The 13,361-nt window shown below is 40.3% G+C and overlaps 1 protein-coding gene across 1 annotated transcript; it reads left to right on the top strand.

Annotated features, from left to right (window-relative positions):
- The first annotated feature begins 98 nt into the window (after positions 1-98).
- fbln5 (fibulin 5) lies at positions 99-13,280 on the top strand. Its single transcript, XM_067614765.1, has 11 exons — positions 99-544; positions 729-783; positions 1,080-1,128; positions 1,303-1,575; positions 6,668-6,790; positions 7,712-7,828; positions 8,491-8,607; positions 9,721-9,843; positions 10,370-10,496; positions 10,662-10,857; positions 12,335-13,280. Exons 1-11 carry the CDS (start codon positions 501-503, stop codon positions 12,494-12,496), a joined length of 1,386 nt encoding a protein of 461 aa, XP_067470866.1. The 5' UTR covers positions 99-500; the 3' UTR covers positions 12,497-13,280.
- The last annotated feature ends 81 nt before the right edge of the window (positions 13,281-13,361 follow it).

The raw sequence follows: 13,361 nt of genomic DNA, 5'->3' as shown, positions 1-13,361 counted from the left end.
CGTAGGAGAAGCAGCCATGGGGTGGGGTGAGGGGACCGTTTATATCTTTTGGGAAACAGACACCCACTGTGTGTATTCTTTATGCCGTTTCGCTCCCCAACAGCACAGGAGTAGCCGGTTGTTGGAGTGACTGCGCCGCTGTGGGGCCGCTGTCTCCCTGTGCGCCCTGACTGGAGGGGGCTGGCTCTCCCCTGATTGAATCCAGCTGTTGTGAAAGTGCTCGGAGGGGGCCCGTCAATTTGCATTGCTAAATAATCTGTAGAGTTGACAGAGTGGGGCAGAAACAGAACAGTCCATTTTGAAAAGGCATTCCTGCAACACTTGGTCAATGTACCGGAGCTTCAGCTCGACCAGACAGCGGTTAATGAAAACCTGGTGTCGGCTTTCGCGTAAAGGCGCATAGTTGGGGGGTGGTGAGAGCCCTGCTGGGTAGTGGTGAGGGGATTTACGGGTCGTCTAAGTCTTTCCTTTTTAGAGAGTTCAATAGAAAAACATAAATCATGCTTTTTGAAATACGTGGCTTCAAGTTTTCCTCTTCTGCAAGGTTAGTAGCTACACGTCTTTCTTAATCCGGTTTTACCTTTGCGTAACCGATTTTAGCTGAGTTGTTTTTGCTTTAGTTGTGTGTTTGAATGAATATGTAACGGGATGCCTGCACCGAGTTCCTGGTTTTTCCAACGACGTTGTTTCTGAGAATCGTTTAAGAACCTGAAATTCCCTCTTTGCAGGATGTTGGCAGCTCTGGTATTTATTCTGCTTTGTATCCAGCCTGGACACGGACAGGTAACTCAGCAACTTCCTTATCTTGAAGTCATGTTTCCAGGGATTTCATTCATTAAGATCAAGGTCACGGTCAAAGTCTGCAGATGTTGTTGTGCCTTCTCATTTTTGATGCATTTAATGGCTTTACTAACACAATAAAACGGTGATTAAATTGTCAGAAAGGCATGTTTGGAGAAATGGAACAAATTTTAGTTGCATGAGAATTAACAGTTTGTCAGAAATTTCAGCAACACCAGATCCTACCATAAACTGCACTTTTGGCACCACACTGAAACCTCTTCATCATCTCTCCTCAGACCTGCACAGAAGGTTTTGCATATGACCGCAGGGCAAGACAGTGTATAGGTAAGTGACTTGTACAGTCTTGCACATTTACATTTTGGGCATGATCTTATCTCAGGTAAGTGAAGTGTGAAGAAGGCTAAGTTCCTAAACTATCATGCTTTTGAAAACTAAATGGATCTCATAACCACAGATGTTGCAAGAATGTCCTTATCAGTGCACTGCTCTGTATTCCAGATGTGGATGAATGCCGTACTCTGGCAGATGCTTGCAGAGGAGACATGCGCTGTGTCAACCAGAACGGCGGCTACCTGTGCATCCCGAGGAACTTGTACAACCAGCCGTACAGACCAGACACCCCAGCCCTGCCCGAGCCAGCTTACCCGGACACATCTGTTGGATTTTCAGACACATTCGCTCCGAGATCTGTGGAGCCCAGCTACCCCAGAGTGAGGAGCACTGCACCCTGTACCCTGGGATATACTCTAGCAGAGGATGGCACCTGTAATGGTAAGTCAACATCTGCAGGATGTCCTCAGAAGACTCAAAGTGTCTGGCTTAATTGTGTGAGAAGAGCTCAAGATAAAACATCAGTCTTTTTCCTCTTCCTCAAGCCAGATTTAAAAATGTGCAGGAAATGCCACTTGAGCCAAGTCTGCTGGTGTTATTCATCCAAAGTTTTTCCAAAAGTCCTGCTCATTGTTTTCAGTTGTTTGTTTATACTAGCTGCACAAAAGCCTTGTTTGGTTACTCACAGTGGGTTCAGCATGTACTCCCATTCATCACTAATGTAGTCAGTTTGCTATTTATGCACCCACAGTGGTAGACGAGTTGGTTTTGAGCCGCAGTTCCCAACCTTTTTTTTTTTTTTTGGCTTGTGACCCCTTAAAATTAAGCTATATCTTATTACAGCCGTTTCTCACAAGTTGCAAATGTCACAGACTGGCAGCCAGTTCAAAGAAAGGATCATTTTTCTTCATTTCCACACACTGAGAAGTTTGTTATATTTGACAACTTTTTAGTGGCCAAAGATGCAAAAATAATCTAAATTTGTTATTATAAGAAAGACAGAAAAAAAACACATTTTGTGTAAAGACATTTTTTCTGCTTTCCAACAATGTTTCTCATCTCTTAATGCCTTAAGATTTACCTTACAATCCTTTAACTCTGCAGGATCGTGATCCCGTAGGTCAGGGGACTTATTTTAGAAGGTCAAATTTGCTCTCCTTGAATCTCTTTTCCAACATTTAAAGTTATGAGATCCAATTTCTAAGCAGCTCTCTGCACATTACCTTTTAAGAACTTATTACTATCCAATTGCTTGCAAGAGATGCAGTGGGTGGATGTTGTCTATCTTCTGCTGCAGCTGTTTGCATTTTTTTTAGCCCCTTTTGCTCAATTTCTGAAGTGACTGCGGTTAAAAGATGTGTATGTTCCCGACATCTGCCACCTCCTGCTGTTTATCAGCTTTCAGAGTGAAACTAGCTGAACGAGGTGACACGAGGGGAAGGAGACGGAGGCCAGAGATTCAGTGTAAATCATTAAAGAATTATGGTTGAACTCCAGGAGAATGCATTAATCCATCATATCACAAGGGCAGATGTTTGATGCTCGGCACAACGGCCTGTGTGCCGTCACCCAGCCAGAGCAGAGAGGCCTTCAACTCCTCACAGTGAGGAAATTTCAGCTTTTTGATTGATTCTGTTGAATTTCACCATCGGAAGAGATCCCAGCTGTCAGATAAACTCCAAATGTATCCCCAGCTGTCCTAAATACATCTTAACGTAATTACCCCAGTGTGTTGAGCCGGGACAAGCTGTTGAAAATGGCCTACTTAAAGTCCATTTGGGGAGTTTTTCTGTCATTTTGGATAAATCAGCCGTGACCTTCTAATGAGTGGAAAATGTACACATACAGTATAGTATTCTCCCTCTAAAGAGAGTTTTAGCTCATGCACAAATACGGACTGTTTCTCTTTGTAGGGGAGAAAGCCTGTCAGGGAATCAGCCCACAACCTTGTTTGGGTAAACTGCACCATGACAGTGCCAAAGATGAGGTCATTTGTTGCCAAATCTGTGCCAGAGCCGAGCCTGCAGAACAGACATGCCTCTGTGGGGGCCAATTGTAACGTGTCCTTACACCCCTGAAGGCTGGTGTGTGTAGTGATGTAATGGGTTGTTGATTGATGCGGCCGTAGGGCAGAAACTACACAGACTGTGACTTCCTGTCTGAGTCTGTAACAAACATGGCTTTGTCTTTAAGTTAATGGCCAATGTTCCATCAGTGTCACTAATGGTACCAGTATGGGGGAACAATAGAACAGATCAGACCTCAGGTTTGCCTTTATGCATTTGTGGGCTTGTTTTTACAAAGTCAGACAGTACAAGAAGTATTTTTATGATGTGTCACAGAACTGTCCATCTTTTAGCTGATTTTTAAAATCCATCGTTTCAGCAGTGCACCCAAATTTTACCTGTCTATGCAGATATATTATAAAAAGTCTGTGGACATCTGAACATAACGCTTTCCAAAAACATTAATCTCCTCTCTTCTGTGAAGGCTTTCCATATGATTTTAGAACCAGGCTGCAGGGATTTGCTCCTATTCAGCCACAAAAGCATCAGTGAGGTCGGCCACTGATGTTGAGTGATAAGGTCTGGCTCGCAGTTATGCTCCAGTCCCAAAGGTGTTGGATGGGGTTTAGGTTAAGGCTCTGTGCAGGTTGAGCAGTTCTTCCACATCAAACTGGAAAAAACATTTCTTAATGGACCTGGCTTTGTGCACAAGGACATTAACATGTTCAAACAAGAAAGGGTCTCTCCCAAATTTGTCTAAAATAATGATGTAATGGTGTCCTGGTGGCTGAATGACTAAGATACATACCATTTAACTGCAACTCCCCTGGTTCAACTCCAGCCGGGGGGTCTTTGTTGCATGTTGTACCACTCTTTATCCTCTTGTTTTCATTCCATTTGAACTATCAACTGTCCAGTAAAGGGAAAACGCTCCCAAAAATCCTTAAAATATAATTCTAGGTTGCAATATTAAGGCCAAACCATGAAAAACAGACCCAGACTAAAAGAGCATAAATTAACCATAAAGTGTAGTTTTGGCTTTATCTGCTGCGATTTTGAGATTTTTGCTACTACTCCAATACGGTGGAGGTGAATGGAATTTTGGTTGTAATTGTGTTGAAGAATGACATTAAAAAAAACTCCATTTCTCTCCAGAGATAATCCACAGATCTCACAGTGAACAGTTTTTACTGAAACTACATTCTCATGCAGAAATGGTCCCAATGAAAACTGTTAGCCACACTAGCGGAGCATGCTAACATGCTAAACGAGGTAAACATTATGCCCGCTAAACATCAGCATATTGTCATTGTAACTGTGAGCATATTCGCATGCTGACATTAGCATTTAGCCCAAAGCACCGCTGTTAAGCATGGCTGCAAACCCTTACTCTTGTTCAAGTATCTGACGAACGCAAACAAAATTTTAATTCACCCCCATACTTTTAGGTTGAAAGCACAAATTCTAGGTGTGTGCTTTCAACACACACTGGGCACATGAAGCCAAAAACTACCTGCATGAACAGACACCAGTAGTGGCGAATAAGCAAATATGCTTTTGTAATTTGATTGAATTGACCCTTTAAACTAGGGATGCATTGCTCAAGCACAGTTTTACACACTGTCAAGAACCAGCAGCCCGTGTCTGACAAATCAAAAGATACGTCAGATACTGTCTTGTGTTTTTCATTTGTGACTGTAATTCTCATTTCCGCTCGTAACTCAAGTTTTGGGGATTTTCATAATTTTACTTGAGTTGAAGGATTACATGTTCCTATGTGGCTTGAGAACATTTTCCAACCTTGTGGGCTTTTAAAAACCATCAGATCAACTCAGAAATGCACAAATGTTGATCTGAAAACAAAGATGTTTGTGGCATTTTTCACATCTACAGTACCAGTCAAAAGTTTGGACGCACTTTTGACTGATACTGTACACTATTACTAATGATAACTTTCAGTGCTCAGTGTATTTTCTCTGTGGTTTGAGAGTAGATGATGAGTACAACTGACATATTAATCTTCTATGTAACCAACAGGGCCTTGTTTTGTGACATTTAATGCTACTGAGGATTATTTTAAGTCAGTCTGTGTACAAATTTGTTGTCAAAATGCTTTAACTGTGAAAGTTTTCTCTGTTTTTCTGCTTGTGACCTGCATTCAGGCATTTCAAACAAATCCCATCTGTCATGTCTTCTCTGAAGCTGATCAGGATTGTCAGCGGCAACCCTAAAACTTGTGAGCAGCTCATGAAACAGTCTATATAAGGAGCTGATCTGAAACACTCCTGCAATTTTTTTGTGTGTACGTTGGAGCTCTGCAGTAAGGCTACACATGGGGTGCAGATGACGGTCATTCAGAGAGGTTTTGACTGATAACTGCAAGCAGGTGCCGGAGTTGTGTAGCTCTTGGCGGGCATCCGAGCACTCCGGGCCTCCTCCACCCCTGTGGAGGGCCAGTGGTCCAAATTGGCACAAAGGGCAGCAGTCCCACTGACAGACGTTATCGCTTATCACAGCTGCCTGTCCAAACAGAAAGGCAGGCTCCCACCCTCTTCCCCCACTGGTTTTTCTACAGATTGGTGACTTCATAGTCTGAGAACCATAAACAGAGGTTGGAATTTTTGATTTGTCATATCCTCATAAGGAAATGTGGCTATTAAGATGTAATGTGTGAGCTGCTCCAGGGGCGTCGGTGGAATTTAGATTGTAATCTGAGCAATCTATAATTCTGTGCAAAAACAATTGTAAGTTGATACTGTATTGAAATGTTGACTCTTATGTTAAGAGTTTTTAAAACATAGGCAGGGTGGTGAAAACCTGAGTGTTAGAGAAACAGACTTTTGAATAGTCGCTTGTTGTTGTTTTTTTTTTTTAAAGAATAGGTTCACAGTTTTTCACGTCTGCCTTTAAACAATAGTCAGGTGCAGCTGTAGAGTTACTATGAGTAGACTGTGCAGCTTTTTTGTAGTTTTTATGTACTAACTGCCAAACTTTAACATAATAGGCATGTATATACATACATACATACATACATACATACATACATACATACATACATACATACATACATATATATATACACACATATATATGTGTATATATATATATATATACATATATATATAACATTTTTCAGCAATTTAGGCTGTGTTGCTTTCCCTTTATGTTATGCTGTATTTTATTTACATTTTACCACTATTGTTTTCATTATTATGGCTTCTATTCTCTTTTTCTTTACCTTGTATCAAGAACCGAGGAATGACATAACTGACATATTGCAATTTTACATGTTTTATTGTTTTATTGTCTGTATTTGTGCCACTCTGTAAACAGTATTTTTTTTTTAAGTGATTAGGTTTTATAATTAGTTATTAGTCAGAAAGCATCCTGTCACCAGAGGGTCTCAGTTTTAATGTCAGCAGTGCTGTTCTGTTGCTAACTTTGACCTCTGACCTCCCTGTTAATTAAATTCTTCACTCAGGAATCAGCAGAGAAAAGACAATATCATGTCCTCTTCTCTGTTTCAGACATCGATGAATGTGAGACAAACTCTCATCACTGTAACCCCACTCAAGTCTGCATCAATACATCAGGTGGCTACACCTGCTCCTGCACTGAAGGATACTGGCTCATTGGCGGACAATGTCAGGGTGAGTGAGCTGTCATCATCACTGTCAAATAAATTTTGAGAGTCTGTATGTTGTAGCCAATGAACATCTGCAGGCAGGCATGTTTCCAGTACAGTTTTCATGTCTCCCAAGGCACTTCTTTCAGTTTGGGAGGAAGGTTGTGAAGATTACATTGCAGAGATGTGATATTTGAACATTTTTTCAGCTGTTATTTCTTGTCAGTTAAAATATAGTAGTTACTAACACAGACTTTTTAAAAAAGATACCATGGTGGTTCATCTGTTGAAGCTCCAACATCCAAAAGTCAAGAGTAGGCAACCAAAACCAACCAAAAAACTGACAATGTGAAGATTAGTTTCTTGAATTAAAAAGAAAGTCATCATCCATCAGCTGACTTTCAAATGATGTAGAAGTTTTCCTTCATTATCTTAAGGTACCAGGTAACTGTAATATAACTTTAACAAACAGGAAAACATTCACTGAGAAACCAGCGGCAGCCTCAACGTTAGAAAATAAATTTAAAAACAGTCAACACTGAAGTAAACTGCTAATGATTTGTAATTAATAGCGTGAAAATGCCAATGTGGTCCATTAAAATCTGATGTAATTACTGCAAGCAAATGAGGCTGTGAGCATGTGTTTCCTTTCACTAATCAAAGAGGGTAATAAACTTGTTGTTGTTGTGAGTGATTTTTCCATTATGTGCTATTATGAACCTATTATGAAGCATTAACGCCTCTCTAGAAGAACTGCACCCTCTTCCTGTTTAGTGCAGTAAAGCAGCTCAGCAGATTTCTTACCACATCGATGAATTGTCAAGATAATGAAATGAGAGTGAAAATTTTGAAAGCACAGTCGAGTTTTGATTAGCATAATTGAAAGCAGACCTTCAGTATATCAATGTTATGGTTCATAACCAGTTTGTTTCTCTCTTTTGACCAGATATTGATGAATGTCGCTATGGTTACTGCCAACAGCTGTGTGCCAACGTGCCTGGCTCTTACTCCTGCTCCTGCAACCCCGGGTTCATCCTCAACCCAGACAGCAGGACCTGTCAAGGTACACACACACACGCGCGCGCGCACACACACACACACACACACACACACACACACAGAGTTGTGTTTCCATCACCTCAGAGGACGTTACATTGACATACATTCATTTCCTGGAGACTTATCCTAACTTTAACCATAACCACCCTTACCCTAACCTTAACGTAACCCTAAACTAACCTTAACTTCAAACTAAGTCTTAAGGGGGTTAAGGGGACTTACTTTTTGTCCCCATAAGAGAGGTGAGTCCCCACAAACATTTAAACACATTTACGTCCCCACAACGTGAGGAATACCTGGACCACACACACACACACACACACACACACACACACACACACACACACACAGGCAGAATAAATGACATGTGCAAAGAAACATATAGACACAGATACAAGTGTAAATAAGTCAATATACAGTCATAATCACTCACAAACAAACACACACACACACACACACACACACACACACACACAAACACACACACACACACACACACACACACACACACACACACACACACACACAAACACACACACACACACACACACAGACAAGCAAGTTGTTTATTCACTCTCTTTGCTTTTACACTGACAACTTAATCTCATGCTGTGTACCAGTGTTGTATATATATACTATAACTCCTGTCCATTGTTTTTCCTCCAGACGTGGACGAGTGTGAAGATGATCCGTGCAGACACGGCTGCCTCAACACCTACGGCTCCTTTATGTGCAACTGTGACGAGGGATTTGAGTTGGCGTCTGACGGTGCTAATTGCATTGGTAAGCAGAGCTGACTGCGTTTTGTCGAATCTGTAACATGTAAAGATTTAAAGAGTGAGACAGAGATGTTTCAGCACTTTGAGATGTGAAATGCAGTCTGTTTTTAGAGACATTTCCACATATCACATGTTAAAGTGTGACGTCTCATAGAGTAAAACAGACATATTCTGCTTAAATTCATATTTTAGCCACTTAGACCTGTTGCAACTTATAATAACTTGTCATAATGTTACGCTCCTTCTAGGGGTGACCGAGACATAACATGAAAAAGACCTGAGCAGCCACAGGCAGATTTCTGAGATTTAACAACTGAGGTGTTTATTTGCAATGTGTTTTGAAATAGATATAGCTGAGAATTCAGGAAGTCAGAGCAAAGAAATTAAATTTAACTAAGAAATGAATGTATTATGTGGTATTATGTGTATGAGGAGGACAGAAGAAGTTTCTATGATCTGAGTGGAACCTGATTTCACCTGTAAGCAGTGAACAAGCACAGAAACTTGCAAAGAGGCCGGTTACGCAGCGCCGACTTTATTCCTTAAGCTGATGTTTCGGCAACAGAGCTTCAACCTCTGAAGAAGGCACACTGCTGCCGCTGTCAGCTTAAGGAATAAAGTCAGCGCTGCATAACTGTCAAAAGTGCTCCGGCCTCTTTGCAAGTCTGTGTGCCTACAGTTATATGCATACAGTCTCGCTTGCACGCACCTGTCAGATAACAAATACAATTATTCAAACTGATGCATTCATATCACAACAAAATATAACCACAAATGTAACATAAAACATGACATAACGTCTCTTTAAAGGTGAAAAATGTACAGTTATAGTTTTCTTTAATTATGTAATACATTATTACATTAATATTGTCTATCCATTCATCTATTTTCTATCTATCACAGGGCTAACATATACAGTATAGATAAACAAACACATCCACACTTTAGTCTGTTTAAAGTCACCAGTTCTCTTACACGGGCAAGAGACGAACCCGTTAACTCCGCACAGAAAGACCTGGTTTGGTTTGAACCCAAAATTCTCTTCTTGAAAGGTCACGCTGCTGACGTCTTTTGTTTGATGGTGAACATTAATCTTATTTTTTATAATTTCCTGTAGACTTGGATGAGTGCAGCTTCTCTGAGTTTCTGTGTCAGCACAGATGTGTAAACACTCCCGGCTCTTTCTCCTGTATCTGTCCACCTGGATATTATGTGTATGAGGACGGCAGGAGCTGTGAAGGTAAAGTTCTCGACAGAAGACAATCCACTCTGTCGCCATATTACAGAGACTGAACTGAATGAAACTGAATAAATACTGATTTTTAAATGTTTATGTGGCTGCAGTGCCACAAAGTGAAAACGGTTGTTAAAGCTGTTAATGATTATGATTTAATCCTGTTTTACTATGATCCATTTTGCTGCAAGTATTTTTGTCTGTTGGCTAAAAAGATTTGTGTTTCTTTTTTCGGTGGTTCATCTTCACCTGCAGTGCTAGATTAAAATTTTTCAGAATTTACGCAAATGTGTATTTTACGTGTATTGATCAGTTTTAACATCAGCTAATGTATAAAACCTTAGTTAGTATTATTCTTGGCTCTATTTGTACCATTTTCAGGCACTGTGTTTCTCTCAATCTTCATTTTCCTTAACCATTTTGTTGATGCTTTGTTAATGTTGTTTTTGTGATGATGATGATGATGATGATGATGATGATGATGATGATGATGTTTTAACTGACTCTGATTGTTGTGTGTTTGATTTTGAAGATATCAATGAATGTGACACTGGTAGCAACAACTGTACAACAGCACAAGTATGTTTCAATTTCCAGGGAGACTATAAATGTCTGGATCCTTTACAGTGTGACCTGCCTTACATCGAAGTTAGTGACAAGTGAGTATTTCTGCTCTTATTTACCCATAAAAAAACTTCCTCTGTTTGCCTTTGGATGCATCTTCATCTGTGTTCCATTACATTTATGTTCATCAGTCACTCTGCTGTGCTTAAAAATGTAATTATTTAACACCTGAACTGCCTCTGTGTCTCCCTCCTCTGCAGTCAGTGCATGTGTTCAGCTGAAAACCCTGCCTGCAGGGACAAGCCCTTCACCGTTCTGTACCGACACATGGACTTGTCCTCGGGTCGCAGTGTGCCTGCAGACATCTTCCAGATGCAGGCCACCACGCGCTACCCCGGCGCCTTCTACATCTTCCAGATAAAGACGGGCAACGAGGGACGAGAGTTTCACATGAGAGTGAGTACTTCAGAGATGAATGAGGAGTTGCAATAACTTCATGCTGAAATGTTACAACTAAAAGTTGAAACCTTAAAGACATCAAATGAGACATTCTCATATACTGGTATACATACGTTTTCAAATGCTTTTTGATACATCTTTCCAGAAAAATCTACCTGCATAGAGAAAGTGTTGGATGTTAGGTTTCTGACAGCAGCAAATACAGTATATTTGCACTAAAGAAAGCAAGAATTTGGTGATTAACAGAAGGTGCTCTACAGACATAGGGAACAGTGCCACCTACAGAAACGCAACAAATAGGGAGAGAGAATCCAAATCCAAGGAAATTGCAGAAGTATTTGATTGTTAAGTAGTCTGTGGAAAAATCAGAGCAGAAATACAACAGCTGGGTCTGCTTAGTTACCAAATATGTTGCCCAAATCATAAAATAGTCTTGGATTAGGCATATGTGTCTTATGTGATCATTGTGCTTATTAATGAGGTTAACAGTGGGCATGATAACATCAGAATCACTCCACAATTATGATTTAATTGCATCACACTCTGGATCTGTCCTGTCTACATCTACATCGTCAACATAACCTTACAAAGTTGTAAATGCAGAAAAAAACAAGGTTGCAAATGGTTTTAAAGTTGTATTATTTGCTCTAATCTGTCACTAAAGAGTTGAATTTATTTATTTGAACCTCACAAGAGTCAGTATCCATCTGTCTTAATGTCACTGAACAAAGTATTGAGCATCTGTCTTCACACTGTATGAAGTTACAATCCTACCAAATACCCAATATTTGGTTTAGTAACCTCAAAGGTTGTTTATTATTATTATCTAGAGCTGCATGAGTCAATTAGTGAATCAACAGAAAGTTCATCAGTTTTGATAATCGGTTAAGCAATAAAATGACAAAAATTATTTGATTTCAAATCCCCAAATTTGATTATTTTCTGTTTTAATGCTCCTGTTTAATGCTCATCTTTGGGTTTTGGAATATGTTTGGACAAAACAAGACATTTTGAACCTTGACTGTAAAAGAGGAGAAAAGATGTGAAACATAAATCACCTGTCTCTTCAGTGCAGCGTGCAACCAGTAGATGGAGCAATAAGTGTGTGCAATATGTATGAACAGGCTGATTTTGTTCCTCAAATCAAATTTGTTAAATACAGACCCAGCAATAAATGTTCAAAAGGTTTTTAAAGTGTAAAGATTCTCTGTGGTGTGATAAAATGTATCAAGGAGATTTTACGACATCTTCTCGAGTTACCTTCTGTTATCTTTGTTTAAACAAGCCCTGATCTGACCTCATTCACTGTGGAAAACACATTAACTTTCCTTGACTTTGTGCCTGTGTTTACTGGTTGGAAATGATATGACAAGGCCTTGAGTTTTGGATTTCCTCCACTCTGCGCAGCTGTCAGATTCCCCCGTTTCCTGTGCATCATTCCTCACATTCCTCTCTCTTCTTCTTTATCTTGCAGCAAACCAGCAACGTGAGCGCCACGCTTGTCTTGTCGCGGCCCATCAAGGGACCCAGAGAGATCGTGCTGGACTTGGAGATGGTCACAGTCAACAATGTCATCAACTTCCGAGGCAGCTCCATCATACGTCTGACGATATTTGTATCAGAGCATCCGTTCTGAGGGTCCCAAATGAACTTCAAACCCCCTCCACCCCCCCCTCCCCTCCCAACCCAACCAAAAAAAAATCAACCATGATGCAGCTGCACTCACCTGCAGCTGATGTAATAGTTTGTTTGAGACAACTCATCACCCTTTTTTTTATTAAATCAATATGTCATCCTCAATAAAGATACGTCTGATAAAGACTCAGCAATAAGCTGATGTGAAAGCATCCCGGTGCTCGAATCCCCACCCTGGTTTAATGGACACTGAGCTTTTATGGCTGCGATATGGACTTTCGACATAGAGGGATATTTATGGTGTACAATTTCTGTCATCCTCTAATTAGAAAATGACCTGAAAATGATGTAAAATACCCTCACTGAAAAACCCAGCGTATCCTAAATACATTCGTCCGTGAATCTTCATCCCTTCAGATAAGCTGTGAAGGTGACTTTTATGTGCCTGATGTTAAGAACTGCATGTCATTGCATCGTGAGTGTTATCTGAGCATTGTAGTGTCTTTTTTATGAGACAGGAAGAGAGAGAAGAACATACTGTAAGTGTAATTGCGCATTTGAGGTGGCAATATTTGACATGATGTAATGACCATCATTTATTAACTGAATTATTGATCAGAGTTTTATTACACCAATAAATGTCTTCACCACACAACTGTCCCTGGCATGAGCAGGCTCCTGAACTCAGTGATGCTTTGATTCCTGTTTTGATTTTGTTTTTGTCTCAATGAGAAGCTGTAAGTGAGCCTGGTCAGTAAATAAAGATATACTGGACATGTACGGTGGCCGAGAGTGTTGATGTGTTGAGATAACAATGTTAGGAAGAGGAAAGTAGTGAGCACACCCTGGTGATTAGAGGGGTAAAA

This window comes from Thunnus thynnus, chromosome 16, assembly GCF_963924715.1.
Source record: "Thunnus thynnus chromosome 16, fThuThy2.1, whole genome shotgun sequence".
NCBI lineage: Eukaryota > Metazoa > Chordata > Actinopteri > Scombriformes > Scombridae > Thunnus > Thunnus thynnus.
This window is presented reverse-complemented; position numbering and strand designations above follow the sequence as displayed.

Bases quoted from the DNA above. Each gene is read 5' to 3' on its own strand.
- fbln5 (XM_067614765.1), top strand. From the start codon at position 501: ATGCTTTTTGAAATACGTGGCTTCAAGTTTTCCTCTTCTGCAAG. The intron at 1,576-6,667 runs GTAAGTCAACAT...TCTCTGTTTCAG, and splicing joins AGAGGATGGCACCTGTAATG to ACATCGATGAATGTGAGACA. The intron at 8,608-9,720 runs GTAAGCAGAGCT...AATTTCCTGTAG, and splicing joins TGACGGTGCTAATTGCATTG to ACTTGGATGAGTGCAGCTTC.